At 37.2% G+C, this 24679-nt stretch overlaps 1 protein-coding gene across 1 annotated transcript in view; it reads left to right on the top strand.

The window, feature by feature from the left end:
- The window catches only part of RIT2 (Ras like without CAAX 2), a 192732-nt gene that overhangs the window by 38438 nt on the left and 129615 nt on the right, over positions 1-24679 (top strand). Inside the window, exon 2 of the mRNA XM_054185924.1 lies at positions 21000-21056. Within this exon, the coding sequence (XP_054041899.1) occupies positions 21000-21056 (57 nt within the window). The remainder of the gene's footprint in view (positions 1-20999; positions 21057-24679) is intronic.

Genomic DNA, 24679 nt, shown 5'->3' with positions numbered 1-24679 from the left:
CCTCAAGATCATGCTAAATATGTCAAATCCACCCTGTAGTTCATATGCAAATGTTGACATGCCGTAGTGCGTTGTCAAGTCCATAACAAAAAGAAATGTATAAGTACATGGACATGTATGTGCAAGTAGAACTACATACATATATATGTATACACATGTGTGCCCATATTACCATTTGGACCATATTGCCTCTTCGGAGCTACTTTTACAAAGTGACCAGAGCATAGAATTAAATTGTCACTTATGATAAGTGCTGTTTTTCACTGCGTGGCTAACATTTCCATATGCAATGCAAAACTGAGCAAGTAGTATAAGTATGATTTATTGTTGGGTGATGCCACTAGCTACTTATTCAGTATTCATCATTTTAGATTTTTGCAGCATCCAGTGCAAATTCAACCATATGATTAATGCTAAAGAAGAACTTCAGATAACAAATGGAATGTACAGTTTTGTCTACTTTTCTCAAACATATAAAAAGGGTAGAACCGAGACAAACAGTACTTACTCTCTATGAGTTACTAACATGTAATGTTCCATTCACATAGGTATTTTAACAAGAGTTAAAACAAGTGACATTTTTCCATTTTGATATCAGTAGAAACTCAGAATCTTGTCACTAAAAAATTTCATGAAAACATCTAGGAATTGTGGAATTATGGTAAGGGGTAGGAAATCAGAGCTGTCTCCTAATAGCTTTCCTCATGTGTCTGGATTTCTTGTTTCTTGAGTATTACCTTGGCAACATTGGAATAAAAATAACTCCTCTGAAGAATTATGAGATACTGTTACAGAATCACAGAATGATAGGGGTTGGAAGGGACATCTGGAGATCATGCAGTCCAACCCCACTGCCAAAGCAGATTCATCTAGAGCAGGTTGCACAGGAATGCCTCCAGGCGGGTTTTGAATGTCTCCAGAGACAGAGACTCCACCACCAATCTGGGCAGCCTGTGCCAGTGCTCTGCCACCCTCAAAGTAAAGAAGTTCTTCCTCAGGTTTAGGTGGAACTTCCTATGTTCAAGTTTGTGCCCGCTACCTCTTGTCCTCTCACCGAGAACCACTGAAGAGAGCCTGGCCTCATCCTCCTGACACCCAACCTTTAAGTATTTATAAGTGTTGATAAGATCCCCCCTTCAGCCATCTTTTTTCCAGATTGAAGAGACCCAAATCCCTCAGCCTTTCTTCATAAGAGAGGTGTTCCAGTCTGTTAATCATCTTGGTAGCCCTTTGCTGCACCTTCTCCAGCAGTTCCCTGTCCCTCTTGAGCCAGGGAGCCCAGAACTGGACACAGTACTCCAAATGTGGCCTCACCAATGCAGAGTAGAGGGGGAGGATGACCTCCCTCCACCTGCTGGCCACACTCTTCTTGATGCACCCCAGGATGCCATTGGCCTTCTTGGCCACAAGGGCACATTGCTGGCTCATGCTCATCCTCTTGTCCACCAGGACTCCCAGGTCTCTTTCCACAGAGCTGCTGTCCAGCAGGTCAGCCCCCAACCTGTACTGGTGCATGGGGGATTATTCCTCGCCAGGTGCAGCACCCGACACTTGCCCTTATTGAATTTCATAAGGTTTCTCTCTGCCCAGCTCTCCAGCCTGTCCAGATCTCTCTGTATGGCGGCACAGCCTTCCAGTGTGTCAGCCACCCCTCCCAGGATCATCAGCAAACTTGCTGAGGGTGCACTCTATCCCTTCATCCAGGTCATTGATGAAAATATTGAACAGGATGGGACCCAGTGTTCCTAGGTAAGTGGTAGAAATTCAGCTCTTTGCAAGTGTCCAGGACACAGTTCCTTTGTGAATTCTTCAAGGCATTAAAGAAGACTTAAGTAATGCTCTTATAAGGGAATATCATTGAACTGAAAGGGAATTGTGCTGAGATCATTGAATAAAATGAGTTACAAAATTTTGAATTAATTTAGTCCACAGAGGAAGCCTGAACAGAATTTTGAGCAATTAGTTTGGGTTAAGGTAAAGATTAATGTTGGAGACACAAAAGGTTAGCACTTCTTAATTGTTTTTGTTTAATTGCTTTTGTTTAATTTTGCTTAATTGTTTGAAAGGTTTCTTTCAGTGAGATACATGAAGTCTATTAGTTGAGCTCAGTCTGTAAATTGTGTCTTCCCAGAAATGATCCAGCCGTTGGTGCTGGGCCAGATGGTGATTATCAGTTATTGGCAGTGTTCTGAACTTCAGGGAGTTGCTGTAACATTTGTTCTGCCCAGAGGTCTTGTGCAACTAAATTTTCTATATTGGGTGTAAGCCGCTGCATCTGTTCTAAAGGTGAGGTTATCTGTTGCAGATTCTTCAATCAAAACCTGGCAGCTGAACGTAACTATGACGTTTAGGATACTCATTCTGCTTAACTTAGGAACAAACGCATGCCTTCTCAAACATGTGCACCCAAGCTGCTGAAGTGAATGGATATAACCCAATGATCACTTTAAATTGATTTGTTGACTTCAGTGAACATTGGATAGAGACCCGAAGATAGAAATCAAAGCTGAAAGTCATTCAGCTCTAAGACTGAACACAGATGTCTATATAAAGGTAAAGGCTAGAATTGCAGAGTCTCTCCCTAGTATAAACATGAATTTCAGAGTTACCATAAATGTTAAAAAAAGTCAGAGGAAAGCACCATAAGGATCTCATAGAGCTGAGCAAACTCATCCACTGAAATAAGGCCTGAATGTTTGCATTTGAATTTAATAGAGTCTTAATGCCACACGTCATCATAATGTCTTTGAACTTTTGATTCTTTTATGCAACTGGACCTCAAAAATCATCTGAGATTTCCCTCTTACTAAATCAAATGTCAGCTTCAAACTGCAATGCTGTACATATTAGACTGTACTGCATACATGGTTTGGTTAATTTTGCTGTTATTTATAGTTGTTAAACTTGACTCAATCTGTAACTTGAAAAAAAGTTAGGGTGGGAGCAGAGATACACCCATCTAGATAAATCCTCAGCTGTAACTTCGAATACAGTTGCTTCAGCGTCCCAATAACCTAGGAGTATTTAGTAAAGATTTTAGTCAGTTCATCCTCAGCTGAATTCAGGAGTTTTATCATTAACACCAAGGAGTGCAAAATCTTACTTTGGCAGAAATAACTCTAAAATTCCTGACAGCTTTGTCTACCCTGCTGTTTATTAAGGACACGTCTTTGCTTGCAGCCCCTAACTGCTTTTGTATCTGACTAATAGCAGCTTCAGTGTTTTAGAAAAAAATTACTGTGGATGATAACAAGAAAGTGTGTAGGTCTATTAGAACGGAAAATCCTGGAGGTAAAGGTGACAGCTTTACGACACTAGCCCTTGCCTTATTTGCAGTAACTCATTTTGTATATAGTGTTTCATATTGGTGAAGCCAAGGGCTAGAGCTGTTTGTTATTTACGTCAACCCATAAGGGGGATGGTAGTATCCAAGAGGGCAGAAAATAGGTCTGTTGATTAGAACAGTAAATTAGAGGAAGACAGAAAGACGGAGAAGAATAACTGGGTTCCATAGACATGCATAAACATTTCATGTTGTTTTCTACTTGTTACTTGGCTTCCCTATAAAATCTGCTCCAGAATTCTTTAAACTAATAATAAAGCTTTCCTCCTCATCCCAGTCCCTGGGTTATTTATCTCTCTTTGATTAATCAGACCTTCTGTTATTCTGACCTCTGTTATGGTAACAAAAGACAAGCTGTTTGGTTCAGAGTGCCCAAACTGCCAAGAAGGCAAAACTATCTTCTGCACAGCTGTGTGAGCATTATATTTCAACACAGTTGAAAAGGGACCCTATATGTGGGGAGATACATTTGTCTTTTCCCTATACATACTGGATTTAGATCTTCAACTAATGCCTTGAAACCTCCACGCACCAATTCAGAGACCATCATACAGCGGTCTTCCTAAGATGTAGCTTCTCAAGTCTTGACTAGGGAATTCACAAAATTATGTTTTATTTCATGCTATATTTTATCTAGTTTGTTCCAGCTACGATAAAATAAGTAAAAAACTTGTCAGTTTTATTTGTGCCACCATATTAACCATTTATCAAGAGGAAATACAAGGCTGGTAGTATATTTCAATATTTAGGTTTTTTTAAAGAAAATAAATATATAAATATTTCAAAATACAGAGTATATTAAATACATTTTATTCTTTAGTTTCTAAATACACAGTTTTCATAACAGTTTAACTACCTTATTCTATCAAGAGTAGTTTCTGGCTTGGTTTGATTTGATTTGATTTTCATCAGTGTACATTTTTGCTAATTCAAAATTATAATAACAGATCTCACTGATGATTCCTGAATTTTGCAGATTAGCAGATTATACCCAATTTTGACAATTCACATGAGCATAATTTTATCTTTAAACATACAAATAACGTCATTGCCTTAAAAGTAAAACAAGTGCTTTAGTTTTGACTTCAAATCATATATTATTAGAGGTAGAAATGAATGTGCATTATAAAATACATAAATTTTGATATACATGTAATAACTAGAATTTTGTTTAATTCACTTCTACTATGTCTTATTTTTGCATTATTTCTGCTTTCTTGATTTTTTCTATTTGTTTTCCAGACATCTTTGTCAACTTTACAGGTATTAAGACCTTAAATGAATTTATTGTTCAAATGTTGTATTAGAGTAAGGAGAAATTTGTTGCCCAATGCTTCTGAAAAGGGAAGACTATCACATAGAAAATAAGATAAATTCATGTGCATACCCACTGGCCTCAGTGCAACCAGGATTTCCTCCATCGTAATTTCCATAAACACAAATGCAGATTTTATTCTTTTTTTTTGTAAAATTTAGTTTTTCTATAGCTGTAGTTTTCATATACTTGTAGAATATAAAACAGGTTGCAAAGTAGAAGAGTATCACTGTATCTATTTTACACTTGAGAAAAATACAGCCTACAGAGTGGAAGCGATAAATCCAGAATCACTCATAGGACCAGTAGCCTCCTCAGCTGTTACCTGATGAAGCGTAGAATCATAGAATGGTTCGGGCTGGACGGGAACTTAAAGATCATCTAGTTCCAGCCCCCTGCCATGGGCAGGGACAGAAAAGGAAGGTCAAAAAAATGGTCAAAATGGTATCAAAAGATACCATGTAGGTATCTTTTACTTCCCCTCCCACCCCCAGCAAATATTGGTCTTTATTTATATCAACATAGTTTCGCCTTATTTTTAAAAAACTTCTGTGAAAAAATGTAAGCTATTGGGTAAAAAAAAAACAACTAGCTGAGATCCAAGGTGTCCTAAATACCATTAACAGATCTTGCTCTAGTTTGCTCATTAAGTGAAATCAGACAATTTGCAGTTGCCAGCAAGTAATTTTAACTTGATATGCATACTTTATATTTGCTTGGGTTTCACCTATGCACAGATTTTAAGATCTTGTATAACTGTCACTCTTTTTTGTCTTAGCTGAATGTATCTATCGTAGCCTAATTTAGAACTACTGTCATGAAGGATAGACAGATTGGCCGAAGAAACTTCCAGATGCAACTTTATTGCTCAGATGTGAAATCTCAGTGCAACATGCTGGTCCAGATGTGATTGCTAGTTTAGAAAGTGCCTAAACCATTGAATACTAGCAGTAGACAAGTCTGTACTGGAAAAGATCATTTTATACCTGGGTGGGTTTAAACCTGCTGGGTTTCTTACACTCTCCTGTCTACCTACTGTTGGATATAAAGTGCTGAACTACACAGACCTTTAGATTTAACCTACAGAGAAGCTTTTATGAATGTATTTGAGACATAGATTGATTCCAATGTTCAAAAAGGGTTTAAAAACCTATAATAAAGGATGTCATTATATTTAGATGTTGCGCTGTCTTTCTACGGTTCATTCAAATTTTAGATCCTTTCAATAACACAGCTTCCTAGAGATAGCTGTGTTCTAGATGTGTGCATTTATGAAATTTTTTGTCTTTGCAAGAAAAGACATTTCTCAGTAAATAATAATAATGAAGATCATTAGTTGATTATTTTTTTTAACTAAAAATGTACAAAAAGAGCATTGTGCTTTGTAGGTATTTATTCTTTTTTTTTTTTCCATTTAGAAAATAATTCAAAATTTTGAAGTGAGAAAACATATTTACACCAAAGCAAAATTATAGGCAGTGGATGTATTCACTTATACAATGTAAAGGCAAGTAACTGCAAAGTCATAAATTGACATCAGAGAAATTCCAACCCAAATAATGTCAAAGTTGTCAAATGTCAAAATGTTTGACACTCATTTCAGTGGAGTCACAATTTCACCCATTATAATTTCTCCTGCTCAAGAGCATTGTGGGAAAAGCATTGTGGAAATAAAACTTTAATGAAGCACCTACTGATATCAAAGGAGAAGCTCCCATTGATTTCTGTGGATCTTCATTCATGTCCTTCAAAAGCTTTATGGAAAGATCTCTCAAAGGAAAGCCTATCATGTATGCCATCTAAAACTGAATTAAAATCTGTATTGAAGGAAAAAATACAGATGAAAAAATTATTTTCATTGGAAATGGACAGATTTTTCACTCTTGCTTAGCTGAGTGCTGCAGCATACTTATATCCTCTGAATCAGGAACAGACAGAAATGCATAAAGCACATTGTACAGGGAGTTGGACTTGGACAGATACTAGCATTAAAATGATGTTTAGGTTTATGGAACTTGGAAGTTATAAAACAGGCTTAACAACCAGATCTTTTTTTGCTTACTTAATTTTGACTGCCTCCTTTTATTTTCCAGTTATAAATACTTGCCATTGAGCCAAAGACTTTGCTGACTAAAACACTGGTGACAAATGAGTCATTCTGTCACATCTACATCACTGCAAGTTCCTTCAAAAAAGACCTGATTCTCCTCTTTTCTGGTAACTGAGCTGACTCATTTCTGAATCAGCATAGCACAGTGTCATCATACTGTTGGGATGTGGAGTACTTCAATACCATCTTCACTGAGCCCCTAAATGTTCTCCCAAATCCTTTTTTGGCATATGTGAAGAAACAGTTAAGGTTGTTATAACCTAGAGCCGTGTATTGCTTTGTCGTCTTGAAAAAGTTCCGCTGATGATTCCCAGTCAGCTCCCAAATCTTTATCTTCAGAGAACTGACTGACAATGCCACTGTACCACCAAGACAAAATTTCAGTGTTATAATTACTGCAGGGACTGGTAAAACATAAATTCCAGTCCTGCCTTGTAGCAGATGAAGTACAGGTCCCGGCTCTGGGGCAAAGTTTTTTTCTGTTAAGGAGACCTGATTATGGAACCACTTTTCAGGAAAATCCAGAAATGACTAAATATATCCATGTCTTCTATGGTCTGGATAAGATCTTTTTGGTTTTAAGTATTTTTTTCACAATTCAAAGAACTATTTTTATTCATCAGCCCCATTCCAATACATTGTGTTCCTAATTAACCTCCAGAAATTCTTAAAAGAATTTTGCCTGTAATATGAGGGAAGTTTTTGAGACTCCTGTAAGTCCACTCTGTGGTGTTTGTTGCCTTGTTTGAGAGGTGTTGTGGGGGGGTAGTTTTCAGGGTTTGTTTTGTTTTAACTGATGCTGGTTTTGCATGGAAAGGTCTAGGGTCACCAAATTCGGCTTCTGTCACCCATAAAGCTAAGGTAATATATAGCACCATAAACCCTTGAGACAGCTATGTTCACACCAGAATAAATGACAAGAGCATCAAGGACAGAAAGTGCATTACGAAAAATTTGAAAGTTTAGCCCAGAAGTATGAAAGACTGAGACTCAGCCTATTCTAGGGCCCAAGTTTTCTGAAGTTCATTCCTGGGTCATGAGCCATTCCCTTCCAGCCACAGGAACAAACAAACAAACAAACAAACAAACAAAAACCCAACATGGAGAACTCTTTGTGTGTTGCAAGTATTGATAGCTTTAATGTTTCTTACTCACACTGAGGGTACAAACCTGAATAGGCTAATGTAGATTTTCTCTGTGAAAATGCAATCAGTCCTCTAGAACTTTTGTATGTGTTTTGTAGCTTTCTGACCTTTTCAGTGTCACACTAATGCTATAATAAATCACCTCTTTTATTGCCTGAAGTGCTACCTTTCACCCCCAAACATGTCGTGTAACTGTGCTCGCTGTCAATATATCATCATAATGTAGAGTGTACATACGTCAAGCAATATAAATGTGCTTTTAGGAGATGTAAACTTCCAGTTGGTTTGTACTGTGAGAGGGGGAAGAGAATGAAAGGATATCTAGCTATTTTACTTTATCATCCTTGTACTTTGTAGTTTTTTCATCTGCACTGTATTAGTAACTCATATATGTTATGTAAGGTAAACAAATTTCACTCTTCTTTCATCCAGATAACTTCATGTTGAAGGGATTGGTTAAGTCTGTTCTTAAAAATTTACTGGTTTTACTAATTTTATTTTAGACAAATAGTTAAAGAATGCATTCACAGACAGATCTTATGCAGCAATCCTATAAATCTCAGAGCTCTTTGTCCATATTGCTGTTGCCATATTTTTTTGCAGGTGTGGAAACTGAGGCAAAAAAGATATTGGTGATAATCACAGGATAAAGAGCTGATAGCAGAGCCAAAAGCTAGAAACATGTCTTCCAAGATTCACATGGTCACATAAGCTTTCTTCAGTAGTCTTACAGCGGTTAAGTCTTTGTTAAAGTAACTGAAAGCCTAGGACTAGTACTGTAGTCTGAGATAGCTCATTATTTCTTATTTTATTTCCAAAGTGCATGTTGTTTTCTAGATCTAGAAGCTCTCTTCCTAGTCAACTCATCCTCTGACGCTTCTAGGTGTTTAGTTACTATATTTTTTTCCATGTCTTTAAAATGTTAACACCAATGTTTAGAGCTGTAGGATGTCTATTCTAGGGTTTCTAAAATTTGCAGAGGTCAGATCCTAACAGCTGGATGTTTATGGCCTCTCAGGTGTGTTGCCTCTGAGCAATATTGAGAATCCTCTGTGAAACATGTTACATTAGCTGTCACCTGGAAGAGTCTGGTGTCTCAGAGGAATTAGAAAGGCAGCACGCATGGTTGGGAACCACCTAAAGTCAGCACACAGAGCTTGCAGCCCTTTAGAGTCTGCCCGTGCAAACCAATATTTTTTCTCTTGCGTGCATTTATGATATTGCAGCTAAAATGCATATTTTAATACTGTAAAAGTACTGACTATAAGTGATAAATCTAGGAGCTGATTTACAATGGAAAAGGATTGCCCCAGAACTTGAGTCTCATTTCAACAATTTCTTTTCAATGTTGTTACTTTTGTGATTTTCATTTTCCCTGCATAACCGTGTTCTAAGTGGTGCCGGTAGCAAAACAGAACTACTTCTTCCCCATCCAGAAGACCTTGTTATCCTCAATTCCAGGCTTTCTTAACTGTTTGATTTGCTTTACGAATAACAGTTCATAATTATCATGTTTTTTGATTTATGTGTGTGCTTGTGTGTACGCACAGGGATTAAGCAACTGAAGAGCCTCACCCTTCCCTAATCTTATGGAAATTCTTCTAATACCGTAGAAGACATTAAGAACTGACGTTGGTATAAGTGCTAATGTGTCAGATTTGACTTCATTGTGAAGTGTTGCCTAATTAGCTGTGAGAGAAACATCTCTGAGATCTGACAAGGAAAATATGTTCAGTTCAAAGTCATGTCTGTAGTGAAGAACACTTTTAAACTCATATACTGCAAATTATGTGATATTTATCTCCACTGAGTTAAATAACTCCACTGAGATAAATATAAATTTAAGTGTAGGAGTAGGAAATGCTGAGTTCAGCATTCTGGAAATAGTCAAATGTATTTCATTAATTCAAATTTTTATTGGGATTTTAGCAATGCCCTCCTGTCAGTTTTCTGGCTTTAGATCTATCTTCAGAAATGCTTCCTTCTTCCTTAGTATATTTCCTTTAAATATGATTTGAATACCATTGTTATCACTGGAAAAATTGTGTTGGATGTCCAAAGAATGGATCAGAGAATTTCTGAGCAAGATAAAGTATTCTAAATCTTGTTTATGTTTTACATTGAAAGAGAAAGCCAGCATATTAAACTACCCTAGTAAATTGAAATTTGAAAAAGATCATGAAAGTGATGAAAAATTATCTATAAATCATATAATTTATAGGAGAAGTGTAAATATAGGTAATATGCTATAAAATATTTAACAGTAAAATTAATCAGTCAGTTCTGTACTTTGAATAATTTTGATACCATCAATCTAAAGCAGTAAATTTACCATTATTTCATTTAGTTTTCTCTCCTAAATTTAATCCAAGTCAACTTTATCTCCTTTACTTTCAATGAAAGTTCATTCAGCAACAGGAAATAAGCTTATCATTCTAATCATTAACATGTTTAAAAAAAAACAGATCTGAATTTGAGAGTGATGCAGGTTATTGTTCAGATCAGCAAGGACATGTTAACCCCTAAACTCTGTTGGGTTAAAGGGAATTGGGTGCCAACAATATCTGTGAATCTGGATGTTATCCTTTACAAGACTTTAACAGATATATTGAGAAACCGTAGCATTAGCAAGAAAAAACAAAACCAAAACAAAACACCTGGGCATTATTTTAACCCCAAATGAGACATAGAATCATAGAATCATAGAATCATAGGGTTGGAAGGGCCCTCTGGAGATCATCTAGTCCAACTCCCTGCCAGACCAGGGTCACCTAGAGCAGGTTGTACAGGAACGCGTCCAGGCAGGTTTTGAATGTCTCCAGAGACGGAGACTCCACCACCTCTCTGGGCAGCCTGTGCCAGTGCTCTGCCACCCTCAAAGTAAAGAAGTTCCTCCTCAGGTTTAGGTGGAACTTCCTATGTTCAAGTTTGTGCCCGTTACCCATTGTCCTGTCCCTGGGCACCACTGAAAAGAGCCTGGCCTCATCTTCCTGACACCCACCCTTGAAGTATTTGTAAGTGTTGATAAGGTCACCCCTCAGCCGTCTTTTTTCCAGATTGAGGAGACCCAAATCCCTCAGCCTTTCTTCATAAGAGAGGTGTTCCAGTCTGTTAATCATCTTGGTAGCCCTTTGCTGCACCTTCTCCAGCAGTTCCCTGTCCCTCTTGAGCCAGGGAGCCCAGAACTGGACACAGTACTCCAAATGTGGCCTCACCAATGCAGAGTAGAGGGGGAGGATGACCTCCCTCCACCTGCTGGCCACACTCTTCTTGATGCACCCCAGGATGCCATTGGCCTTCTTGGCCACAAGGGCACATTGCTGGCTCATGCTCATCCTCTTGTCCACCAGGACTCCCAGGTCTCTTTCCACAGAGTTGCTCTCCAGCAGGTCAGCCCCTAACCTGCACTGGTGCATGGGGTTATTCCTCGCCAGGTGCAGCACCCGACACTTGCCCTTATTGAATTTCATAAGGTTTCTCTCCGCCCAACTCTCCAGCCTGTCCAGGTCTCTCTGTATGGCTGCACAGTCTTCCAGTGTGTCAGCCACCCCCCCAGCTTTGTGTCATCAGCGACCTTGCTGAGGGTTCACTCTATCCCCTCATCCAAGTCATTGATGAATATATTGAAGAGGACTGGACCCAGTACTGACCCCTGAGGAACACCACTCATCACTGACCTCCAACTAGACTCTGTGCCCCTAATCACTACCCTCTGAGCTCTGTCTTTCAACCAGTTATCTATCCACCTTACTGTCATTCATCAAGCCCACTCTTCCTAACATCTGCGAGGGGTTAAATGGAAAAGTTGTATCTTCCTCTTTGATGTGTCATCAATTTTCCAGGCAATAGGTTTGAAGTACAGAAAAGTTGGTACCACATTACAGAACAGCAACTATTCTCCCATTTGCAAGAAAATACAGCTGCTGTCACTGCCAATTCATCACTGCCTGATGTATGGGGTATAATTTCACGCAGAAGGTATCATAGGAGCTAACCACTAGTTTATGTTAGGAAACCTGCAAACAATGTCAATTTACCACTACCTGAAACAGCAGTAAACCAAGTCAGAGCATCTCAAGTTGACATTGAAACATGTCAGCAGTGACAAAAAGGGAGAGAAATAAATGTGGTTGCTGAGAGGCTCCTTTCCATGGAATGAAATGACTTTATCCTTCCTTGAAAGTCCTTTTCACAGTGAGCTAATCATATTTGAGACTGGTAGTTGCCAGCCAGGGCCCACTTGTATAAAGAACTACTCTATGTTTTTCTCATTTACTGTAATGCCTTTGTAAAATTAGGAGATTTATCCATTGACTTTAATTGAAACGTGTCTATTTGTAATGGTTCAAGATTGCCTCTATTGTTCTCTGAAATAACATGTGAAAATTGAGTCTTTCTAGCTTTATTCAATATATTCTGTTTTAAAAATCACATTATACTGGAGTCTGGTTTAAAACCTTTTTATGTCATTACATTTTGGATTGCTCACTAATGGAAGGCTTAAGTTACGGTTGGATTTTCTAGATGAAGTACAGTAGAAGACACATTAAGTTTTCTTACTGATTTTAACTTGATGGCAGAAACACAGTGGGAAAATGTGCTAATAGCAGCATTTGCCAGAAGTAATTTCTGTTTATTAATGCATCTTGTCAAGTCGCATAAGCTAAGCAGGGTGGGGAATGTTCAGTGTTTTTGTAGGAGACCTTTCTGGTAGGTATCAGGGATATACTACAGAGGAAATGATGCGTAAGTGGTAGCAATCTACCTTCTCATTATCGTTAATTTGTATCACATTATGATGATGCCTCTTATATGGGGGATAAATACAACTGTTGTGTGCTTCCCTCTTTCCTTAAACACTGAACAGAATTTTCAACATGAATTTTACAATGCAGTGTATTCTGTTTTTTTATATTGCACCAGGAACTGGGTCTGGATGTAAATATTAATGTTAGTCAGAAATTTTTAGTACAACAATTTTTCACTGAAATGTGCTGATTCAGAAGACATGGAACCTTTCCTTGGTGAGAAAAAAATTGATGAAAGTTTCCTGAAAGTTTCTCAAATCCAGGATGAAATTTTGCACAATTTCTCTTTTTGTCCTTCAGTCGCTGCTGTAAAGCTGTAACCAGTACCTAGTACATGTCTTTGTTCCACTGATCACTCTTTGAAGAGAAATAATGAGAATTCATGTCTTTACATCTATTGCTTGTGACAAAGACCAGCTAGACACATACTCTGAGATTCGTGATTTCTATTTATTCATTCAAGGTGGGTCCCAAAACAAAACAAAGTTTTTTTTCTGTCTTTTCTTTCTGAGTGAGCGATTCTCCTCATCTGTTTCCTAATTCTTTGCTTTTATGCTGGAGACACATGTTGCCACAACATATAAATTTCTGAATCAAGTCCTTTGTTTACTTCTGATGCAAAAGGAGAAATAATAAGACTGTGAATATTTTCTAAAGAAAGCTGTTTTCTGCCTTGCTCTGCCACCACCAACTCCAACATATTTTGACTATAGTCTACTCTTACTTTAGAATGAAAAAGGGTACAAAACTATATGAAGAAGCCTTCCTCTTGTTCTGCAGTCCGAACAAAAATACTAATTCTCCTATTTCAGTCATCATAAAGGTTCATTTTTTTATTTTGGTTCGTTTTCTTTTTGAGACTTGTTTTAACATGTTTCCCTGTTAGTTTTTTGTGTTACGCTTTGTTAACAAGGAAATGAGGGATCTAGCTGGGACTGTTTGCAAGGAAAGACCATGACTTTCCCGGCAAGAAAATGTGGGTTCCCAGACAGGAAACGGGATAGAAGATAGTGAGAGTCAGAACTGACAGGAATAAATAGAAGATGCACAGGCCTTGGAGGAGATGGAAATAATTTTTCAGGGGACCACAGAATCCTGGGCAGTGCTTTCTGCAACTCAGTCTTTAACCAAGACCAACTCAACACAATACATTGTAATACCTAAAAAACTAATAATTGCAACTCACAGGCTTTGCATCATTCCTTCCTGAAATGATGTGGTAACACTCTTATCCTGTTTTTTACAGTGTATAACAATGTAAAAATGGCTGTACTGGGTCAGAACAAAGGTGCCTTTAGGCTGTTATCCTATCAGTGAATCTACCCTGTAGTGGTTGTTTTGGGAAGGATATATGAACAAAATAAAATATATTAAAACTTCTGCTTGAAAATATTCACACCCTCCAGTAGTATGAAGATAAGAGTGTCTTATCATGGAGTGGGATCTTTATTAGGACCAGTTTCAAAAAAATTCAAGTTTTCAATCCAGCAATATACTTTGCCATTTACCGTGTCATGGGACAATCATACAATTAGCTAAACTCAATGTGCAAAAATATTTTATTGCTACATAATATTGCCTTGTATCTCTATTTGCCTTCCCTGTACTCTTAAAATTTCAGAAAACTCTGTAATACCCTGCATTAGACATCAATCTTCCCTCATTCATCTTTTTGACCAAAATAGGTACTCCTCAGATGGTGGTCATATACCCTCTAATAAGCATAACCTTCAGCCACTATGGATGTTCAATGCTCAGATCTAGCACAACACATACCTCAACAATGGGAAATGGGTAATCCTATTGATTTCAGTGTGAGGCAGGTGATTCACATACTCTTCCACATAAGGGTTTTGGTCTCCATCTAATCAAGTTATCTACATGTCATCATGGAATACTGCTGATTTGAATGATCTCTCCACTGACATCAAACAACCTCTCCCACCTTTGGCGTTGTAGCTGTTGTTTGGTTCACACTGGTGTGGAGCATTTGAATGTGACAACAGTATTTTGTCATTCTGACTTCTTTTGCTTTGGTTCAGGTGACTACTACTATCAGTTATTTATTCTAAAATGTACTATGATCTAAATGCAGAATGCATAGATAAAATAAATACAAATAAAACAGAGGAAGTATTCTGTATACTCAAATCACATAGTCCTTTTTGACCTGGAAAGCTGTCATCTGAAAGACATGTCTGCTATCCCATAAGATTTCTTTATAAGGGCTAGGAAAAAAGATATAAGTGCAGTACCTGAGAAGTGCAACACATTTTGCTCAAAATAGCAAAGGCTGGCTTTAACTTCATGAACTGTATATGAAGCTTTCTCAGATTCTTGGGGTTTTGTTGTTTTGTTTTTTTTTCCTCCCTCCTCTACACAAGTATATGATAAACAAAGGATCATTTAAGTTACCCCTGGTTATTACAAAGCAATATTTTCCATATGGAAGCTTCTCCCTGGAAAGCAAGAGCCTCTTTATAAAATGTTTCAGATCAAATGCATGTAGTTTTTTAGGAAAGCAAGCATTCATTTCATCACAGACATTAGCAGAAGATCTGATTATAGATGCTATCTATATTAAAATATCATAAATTAAATTAACATTTTCCCCACCTGAAAATGAGAATACAGGGGAAAATTCTCCAAAAGAACTTTCTGAGTTATAGATTTGAGGCAATCCTTTCACTTAGGAAGGACCTTAAAATCAAAGAGGTTTCTTGCCTCTTCCATCCATGTTTGAACTCTGCTTCAGAAAATCCCTCATCTGGTGGCTAGAAATATTTCTAATTTGTAACCTGAATTTGTTCATAGCTACCGTCTGCCATTTGTTTCACAGCAAAATTTCCCTTTGGCTTTAATAGATTTTATTTTTCTTGTTTGTCTTTTACCTTGAGCTATTTAACTTGCAGAGACTGAACATGCATGAAATCTTCCTTAGATTGTATTTAGAGGTTTTCTAACTTTTAATTTCCCCCCCATCAATATGTTCTAGCATTATTGATGTCTCCAGCAATTCAAAGCTGACATGAAGTGTTAATGCGATTCAGGGAGCAGATAAGATTCTGGAAAAACTACTGTCTTCACCTCTTGCTGTTCATCTTATATATGTTTGCACATCGTTATTACAAAGTCTATTTGATAAGATTCGATGGGCAGAAGAATGATTGCAAATGACTTTTTACTTGACAAGTCAATCTAAAAATTCAGGAATGAGCTCCAAAAGAGTTAGTTATAAGGATGTTTGTCATTTTTCCAAGCCAGTGAAACACAAGTCAACATTACAATTTTCAGACACAAAAATTTGAAAAGGTAACACATTTTAGAAGGTGATACCTGGGGTCTTGTGGGTTTGAAACCATCAGAAAGGCCAGAACTGTTCAAACTATCCAGTACTTCAGAGATAAAACAGTAGTAATAAAATGTTTTTCTAGTTGCTAAAATAGTCTAACTTTGATACTGAACATATTTACATATTTAGTTATATAAAAACACCTTATCAGAAAAATAAAATCAGGTATGTTCAACATGCCCTGGCCATTTTCTTTAGAAAGTAAGTTGTTTAATTTTACAGATTGATAAAGGCAAGGGTATCTCTTAAAATTTAAGCATCTGCCTATGGTGCGTACTTTATTAATATGATCTACTGTTCTGTTTTCAGAAGGTATAACTTTTTTGCCACCTTTACCATATTATATTATTTTTAAGACCACCTGCTGTGCTGGTATCCTTGAAGCTTCTATGTTTACAAAAACACACGTTAAAGATCCACTGGAATAGTGGATCAAAACTAAAGCGAATAAAGCATAAGGAACCACAGATCTCTGAGTTGCAACTACTGTGATATCTTTGTTAGACTGTTTAAAAAGTAGAATTTTGTGATGAGGGTGAAGATTCTTTTGGAAAGAGATTAATATCTGATCACACAGCAACCAGAAAAGTATGAATATGTGGAAGTTCTTGGGTGAATAAAGAGGCATAGGAAGCTCAGGATGAGATGTTCACATCAGGGATATTATTACCATAAAGAATATTGTGTAAGCTGGAAACATACTCTCCAGCCTTGACAAATAGATATAGGACTACTTTCAAAGTTGCCAGTAAAAGTGAAATTTAGAACAAATTAGAAGGACAGTGGGATTCTGCTCTGCCTGCTCTCACAACTGCATGGGTATTGAAGCATTTTTGCTGTGGGCCCCCCAGACATATATATTTTAAAAACCTGATACCTTCTTTATGTGAAAATTAATATTCCTGCACTGATCAAAAGGATACTTTAGAATGAATAATATAACCTCATCCTGTTTCTAAGCATGACATTTCCTACTGCGTGGTAAATAAAATACTATTAGGAAGAGAGTAGGAATTATATTGAAAGTAGCAGACAGGACTAAGTTTATTATTCATAAAAAGCATTTATATTTCAGTGCCAGGATAGGTATCACATATACCTTTCCAGATAGTTAATGAACATTGGATAAACATAATTGGAAACATCTAAAAATTAAATGCAGGGTCTGAACCCCTTTTTTTATTCTGAAAACACAAGAGAACTTTAAATCTACATACGGATGCGATGCATATCAGGCTTACATTTATTTGGCTGAGGCAATCTGCACTTGCTTAGCCACAGGTGGATATAAAGAAGATACTATTCATCTGGAACAATGATCCTTTTACTTATCATAGTTGCCAAGTGATGTACATGTCCCATTTAAGTGGAATGATCTTCACAGTGTTATAAAATATTCATTAAAATTTTTCAGGCAACTTGCAATTCAAAATGTTTCACAATATATGCTATGGATTAAAAGGGTTTTGTTTTGGTTTGGTTTGGGATTTTTACCACTTTTTAACTGAGTCTGCTTTTACATGCATACATATTTATTCAAATATCGGTCTTATACATTTATTCTGTTTTAATATCCTGCTTTAAAGCCACATTTTGATACAGTGCTTTGTGTGTGGCATAAATCAAAGTTAAAGGTACCTAATTTATAGATCTGTAAAAATTTGAAGCAGTTTTATTTGGATTTACAAAGGAAAATAGTGAAAAGAATATCTGATGATGGCTTGATTTTGTTATGTGTGAGTCTTAATTTATATGGAAAAAAGGATAATGGATAAGGAAAAAAGGAGAAACCAAAAAGAGTATTTTCATAAAGCAGCATGGAATACCCATACCATTTTTGTATTAGTTTTCAAAATTAAATTGCTCTGGAAAATTACTTTGGAGCTGTTGTAAGTATCAGAGAAGTAGCCAGTGTATTCCAGCTGTCCTGCTGGGAAGCCCAGAGAGAGTTGGTTATCAGCAAGTCTAATTCCTGAGGCTCCAGATGAGTTGTGTGGTTTCATGACAACGGTGATTGAGCCTTCATTTCCTCTGGGAAACATTCCACCAACTTCTGACCATCATTCAGAACTAATTTCTACATGTCCGGCAGCCAAGACTGTGGAATATTTATTGTCATACAACAGACCTGAGGTTTTGATACTTCCTTTACCTCCACCCTCATGGAGTAAGGGGTTGCTTATTTGAAGCCAAAAGCTAGTTGTTCTTTTCTTTAGGGGAAGTGGCCTGTTACGCCTGCTCCAAAAATTCTTGTGGCTAATTGTTATTTTAAAGAACACACAGAGTAAGACGGCTTGCAAATTCCATCTGTTATACCCCAGTTTCCTTATTTTACGTTGTAATTCAATGATTAAAAAGATCAGAGAGTGTACCTCAACTCCTTCTGTCCGAGAAAACAAACCCACCTAAACTGTTTCTTGGAGTATGTGCCAATTGCCATACAAAAGTTAACAAGCACTAAAGAAGCCAAACAGGTTTGTTAAGTTGGTGGTTAGGAGGAGCCCTTGACAGAGGGCTGTCATGGAAGCAGTTGTGGGAGAAAATGCACATAAAAGGAATCTTTTGTTCCCCATTTCCCTAGCCAGTTGACTGTAAGATCACTTCATGTCGTTATGCAGAGAGCTTTTCTGAGCACCTTTCTCAAACTCTGTACCTCTCCTGATTCATTTTATATATAGCCAAATCAGCCCAGGTAGAGCTCTGGGCTAGGATCAGGCATGCACAAGTCAGTATTGTTGCACTTGACATTGCAAGTCAGAAGTAGTTCTCCTGACCTTCCTCTGAAACACTTTGTGCAGCCAAGGTTCCTGCGAAGGTTTTGATCACGCATATTCACACACACAGAGTGGTCTGGGAGATACAAATTTTGCCCATCCCAGTGGCTAATATTTTGCACCTTACAGTAGAAAATCAGTAGGATGCTTACAAATTATTTAGGTCCTCTTACATCGTGTGGATTTAATGGGGATATAAATGATGTATTGATTTAGGGATGTCTCAGGAGAGAGGAAAAATGTTTACCATGAGTTCTGGGTGTCCTCAGAGAGTTTCTGTTACAGCTGATTTTGTGACGCAGGCATCGTTCCAAAAGGAAACACAATGAGACCAAATATAGGGTAGTTTGGTTTAAAAAAAAAGTTTGGCAAGAAAAAGTAGCAGGTAGCAAAACAAATTGAATACATTTGTGTTACAGGCCCTCAGAAAGCTCAAAGTGTGTATGCATAAACCATATGAAGAGCATCTCTGCTAGCTGCATTTGCTTCTCAGAGAAAACTAGGCAGATCATACTAGGCATCAATTTATTCTTCATAAACCGCTAACGGTTATCAGATGCAGGTGCCTAAAAATCTGTTGTGATTAAAAAACCAGGTGTCCTGGAAATGAAAGTGTCCAAACATACACAGTACTTAAAAGTAATGCATCTAACAACAGATAATATAGAAAATATGAGTGTCACTGCAGGTAGGTTTATTCCCCGATAACATGTATAGACTGAATGAGCTTTTTTGCACAGTTACCCCCTCTGAGTTACTATGAATTTATAATGCTACTTCTTAACATTTATGTTTGTCTACACTAAAGATGCAATGATTTATTAACATGGCAATAAATGTTTAATACTTCTTGTCTGTATTGTTTTGTAAAACTATCTCCTTAACCCCCTGATTCTTGAAAGTATGAGGACAAACATTAAACTAGAACAGTACTGCTTTAAAAATTGGAGTATTTATATGCAGAATTTTTAAAATGTCACATTTATTGTTCATAACCTCTGATTTTGAAGGTAACTGGGATGTTCAGGACATAAGGCAGAATCTCATGTTTGGTTTAATGTGTTGTGACTAATAGTTATCATTCAGGTGTGATACTTTTTTAAAACAAATGGCCACATAGAAACTATAGTGGAATTTTAATGCAGGCATTAAAAAATATGAAAAATTAAAATAATGAAATTGGTTTAAAAATCAATCAATATTTTAAAAACCTCTTGTAGGTGTTTTTGCTCCCCCCCCGCCTTCTGTTCAATTGGAAATCACCTCTTTCACTTTTGAAGGTCTTTTCTTCACAGCTCTCAGTGGTAGGTAAATTCCGTTAGTTTTCAAGTGAGCTGAGATTCAAACTGCTGAGGAAAGACAACAAAGTTAACATAACTTCCCATGTTGTTCTGACAACTAATGGTGTTACTGTCAACACTGAATATCCAAACCTACCTTCATGGTTATTCAAAGTCTATGAACTTTGGAAGGCATGTTGGAAACTTATGGTTGGACAGAATATGAATGCTTCTGGCTTTTTACATAAACTAGAATTTCACTTCCAGAGCACCACCTGTTCCAAATGGAAAACAATTTTCCTGAAGACTAGTGTAACTTTCCTAACATTTCCAAAAGCAGGTAATATTCAACCATAAAACAGTCTGTTCTGAAGAAACCAAACTCTAGTTGGTTAACAGAAGCATTTGTCTGCCAGGCGAAATTGAATGAGTTAGGTATTCCTAAAAGGCACTAGAAATCAAATCAAGTACTGGCATTTTGTAATATCATGAAAACTTCTATGAATCAGCCTTGTAATTTATATTTTATTTTTTCTTCATGGGAATTTTTATCTGTAGACAATATCAGGTTAACAGTATTTATCAAGTGTTAAACAGATGCAACATTTTAATACAGCAATTGATAAAATACAGTTTAAAAATGAAGAAATGAAGACATATAAAGAAGTTTAATTCATTTTTTTTCTATGTATCAGTTCTTGGTTATCACTGTAATGCCAATGCATTCTTGCAGCTGTAGACATGACCAACTTTTGACTCACTTTCTAAGCTGATACTTGGATGAATGAATTCTCTACATGTTCTTTTCCCTGTTGTCATTTGAAGACAGTAATACCATTCTTTTTTCTTCCCTCTTTCTTTCTCCTCTCCAGCAATGACAATGCAGTTCATAAGTCATCGGTTCCCTGACTATCATGATCCAACTATAGGTGAGTAGAAACTATTCTCTCTTCATCCCTTTCAATCTCTGCTTATTCAAGATTGCCATACAGTGAGAAGCTGATCCTAAACAGCACTTAGATATAAGCAAGATTTGTCAACTTTAGATTAAAATTTAATTCTGTGATGATAATTAAATTGTGTCATGGTAATACCATAGTTATTTTTTCCTGAAATACTTGTACAAAATCTTCCAACAACAGATTTGTGGCTTCATGCTCTTTAACAGTTAGCAGCTGTGCAATTATAATCATAGGAAAAAAAATATATTACAAGATAGAAAGTAGTCTTTCAAAATACTAGAATAATGTAAAAAGTGTGGTTTGGAGTGTATTTTTAAAAGTTTTGTTATTTCAGTACTGTTTCCCACTTTTAAACTCTTAGTTGACCTTCTTTAGAAAAATCAAGTGCCTACTGAATTTAATATACTGGAGATATGCTCTGGGTTCACACACTTTGCTAAATCCACTGGATTTACCTGAATTTTAAACCTAAGTAACCAAAAATATTCAGATATGTCTGCAATACACTGAAAGCCGTCGTGTTTAGATGCTGACCATTGCATGACGATATGGCTGGCATACAATGGAACAGTGAGCTGGAAGAGAGATTTGGGATGAATTCTGGTTGACTGAATCGGATTTCTATTTCTGAAACAATTAATTCAAAAAGGTTGTGGCAAAAATTCTGTCTCACTAAAACATTTCAAATATTTTTCCCCCTTCTAAGCTGGGTACAAATTTGGAAGATATTTACAGGGTATAAACCCAAGTAATTTGATGCCTTGAGCAGCTTTGGATTCCTGTTATTGCACTGGGTATCATCTACTGATACTAGGCACTTGGTGGACATCAAGTTGAGCATGAGTCAGCAATGTGCCCTTGCAGCAAAGAAGGTTCATGGTATCCTGAGCTGCGTTAGGAGTGTTGACAGGAGGTTGAGGGAGGTGATCCTTCCCCCCTACTCAGTACTATTGAGGACCCACCTGCAATACTGTGTCCTGTTCTAAGCTTCCTAGTACAATAGAGTATTGTCACAGGTTGTCCAGAGAGGTTTTGGAGTCACCATCCTTGGAGATACTCAGAACTGTATAGACATAGTCCTAGGCAGCCTCTTCTAGGTAGCCCTGATAGAGCAGGAATTTGATCCAGGTGACCTCCAGAGGCTCTTTTTTTTTTATCTTTTTTTTTTTTTTTTCTGTGGAGCTTCTTTTGGGCAGTACTATGATTAGTAATATGAATGAATGTGGTAAAAGATGTATGTAATATAGAGGTACAAATCAGCACAATCAAATGTTTATTCATTTAAGGGTTGCTTTATTAGTTAGTTTAACTAAAAAGCTCTTGCATTTATAAGCACTATCCATGTGTAATATTTAGTTATACCTAGAAGAAGACAGAAGAATCTGGGCCTGATGAGTGCGAGGCAGTAAAAATATTAATATTTACAAAGATTGCTTTGTGGAAAAAAAAGAAAAAAAGAAAAAAGAAAAAGGCTTTTCCAGCTCCCTCATCTAAAACAATTTTTTTTTATCTTTTCAAATTTTATCTTTAAATTTTCAAATATTTCAAACTCATCTTTAACCTCTACAAAAATACTGCTTTGCTAAGTAAAGCAGTTAATGGCAGTATTTCTTTTGATTTGTTATTTCTATAGTTTTCTACATTTCCTGGATATTAACTCCTGGTAAGTTGTGGTATTTTAGTGATAAAAAAAAGAAAATATATAAAAAAAAGTGTAAACTCTTCATGCCATTGGTAACTTTATAACCATTAAAAATATTACAAAATAAAAATGAGATATGTCAACTCTAAAGAAGGCAAAACTACTATGGAATTGCTACAAATTAATTTGCTACACTCAGGAAAAAATAATCATTAGATTTAATTGGAAAAGAGGAACATTAATAGTTACTGACACCATCAAGTTATGTACGTATACCCATCTTTATTATTAAATATCCACCTGCCATCTGTATTTATCTATATATTGTATCTTGTCATAATCTTAACTTATTGGTCTCTAGACACTGCCACAATATGAATAATAGATAATCATAAAGAGAAAGAAAGCTTATGATGCATTATAAGTACATACTGCAGGAATGCTTAGCGGAGCTAATAAAGATGAAGGTCTCCTTGAGTAAAAGACAGCTTCTACTCAGTAAAATCAACCCTAAACAGGAGAATAGGGAGGGAGATAGAGAACAGAGAAATGAAATATTGAGTTCAAACTTACAAGGCTGGCTAGAGGCAGAACTGGAAGTACGACTCTGAGTTTTATATGTTCAGCACTTCTGTCTCTCAGAACATGTCAAGGACATCCTGAGAAAGGTTTATTTCTATTCATGCTTTAAAACATGTATTAAACAGCAGAGTATAATTTTGGGCTAAGTACGTATGTTTCCTTTTGGGTAAATATGTGGTACCACCTCTTCCAATTGGACATAAAACCAAAAAAAAAAATGAAAATAGAAGGAATCATTTGTTATCTAACATGTAATAGCAAATAAATGCATTGAAAATCTCAGTATACTAAAAAAGTTTATACTGTTAAGATTGCTTGTCCTACTTTGCGACTCTGGTTTCAAATCACAGAATTAATCACAGGGTTTTTTGTACATCCACTGATAGGCATATTTTAACTATTTTCCATCAGTCTAATAAAATAATAGAATCATAGATCATAGAATGGTTTGGGTTAGAAGGGACCTTGAAAATCATCTAGTTTTCACCCACCTCCCACTAGATCAGGCTGCTCAAAGCCTCATCCGGCCTGGTCATGAACACTTCCAGGGATGGGGCATATACAGCTTCTCTGGGCAACCTGGGCCAGTGTCGCACCACCCTCACAGGAAAGAATTTCTTCCTCATATCTAATCTAAATCTCTCCTCTTTCAGTTTAAAACTGTTACCTCTCTTCCTAACGTTACAATCCCTGACAAAGAGTCCCTCCCCATCTTTTCTGTAGGCCCCCTTAACATACTGGAAGGCTGTTAGAAGGTCTTCCCGGAGCCTTCTCTTCTCCAGGCTGGACAATGCCAACTCTCTCAACCTGTCCTCACAGCAGAGGGGCTCCAGCCCTCTGATCATCTTCATGGCCTTCCTCTGGACCCATTCCAACAGGTCCATGTCCTTCCTGTTCTGAGGGTTACAGACCTGGACACAGCACTCAAAGTGGGGTCTCATGACAGCGTAGGAGAGGGGTAGAATCACCTTTCTTGATCTGCTGTCCACGCTTCTTTTGATGCAGCTCAGGATGCGGTTGGCTTTCTGGTCTGTGAGCACATATTGCCAGCTCACGTTGAGCTTCTCATCCACCAACACTCCCAAGTCCTTCTCCTCAGGGCTGCTCTCATTCCATTCTCTTCCCAGCCTATAAAACAATTATGTGCTTGGAATTGCGCCGACCCAGGTGCAGAACCTTGCACTTGTCCTAGTTGAACTTCATTAGGTTTGCAAACGCCCACGTCTCACAGCTGTCCAGGTCCCTCCGGATGGCATCCCTTCCCTCCAGTGTGTTGGCCACGCCACACAGCTTGGTGTCATTGGCAAACTTGCTGAGGGTGCACTCCATCCCACTGTCTGTATCACCAACAAAACTGTTTAACAGC

This window comes from Rissa tridactyla, chromosome Z, assembly GCF_028500815.1.
Source record: "Rissa tridactyla isolate bRisTri1 chromosome Z, bRisTri1.patW.cur.20221130, whole genome shotgun sequence".
NCBI classification, from domain to species: domain Eukaryota; kingdom Metazoa; phylum Chordata; class Aves; order Charadriiformes; family Laridae; genus Rissa; species Rissa tridactyla.
Note: the sequence above shows the minus strand (reverse complement) of the source record. Positions and strands in the feature narration are given on the sequence as shown.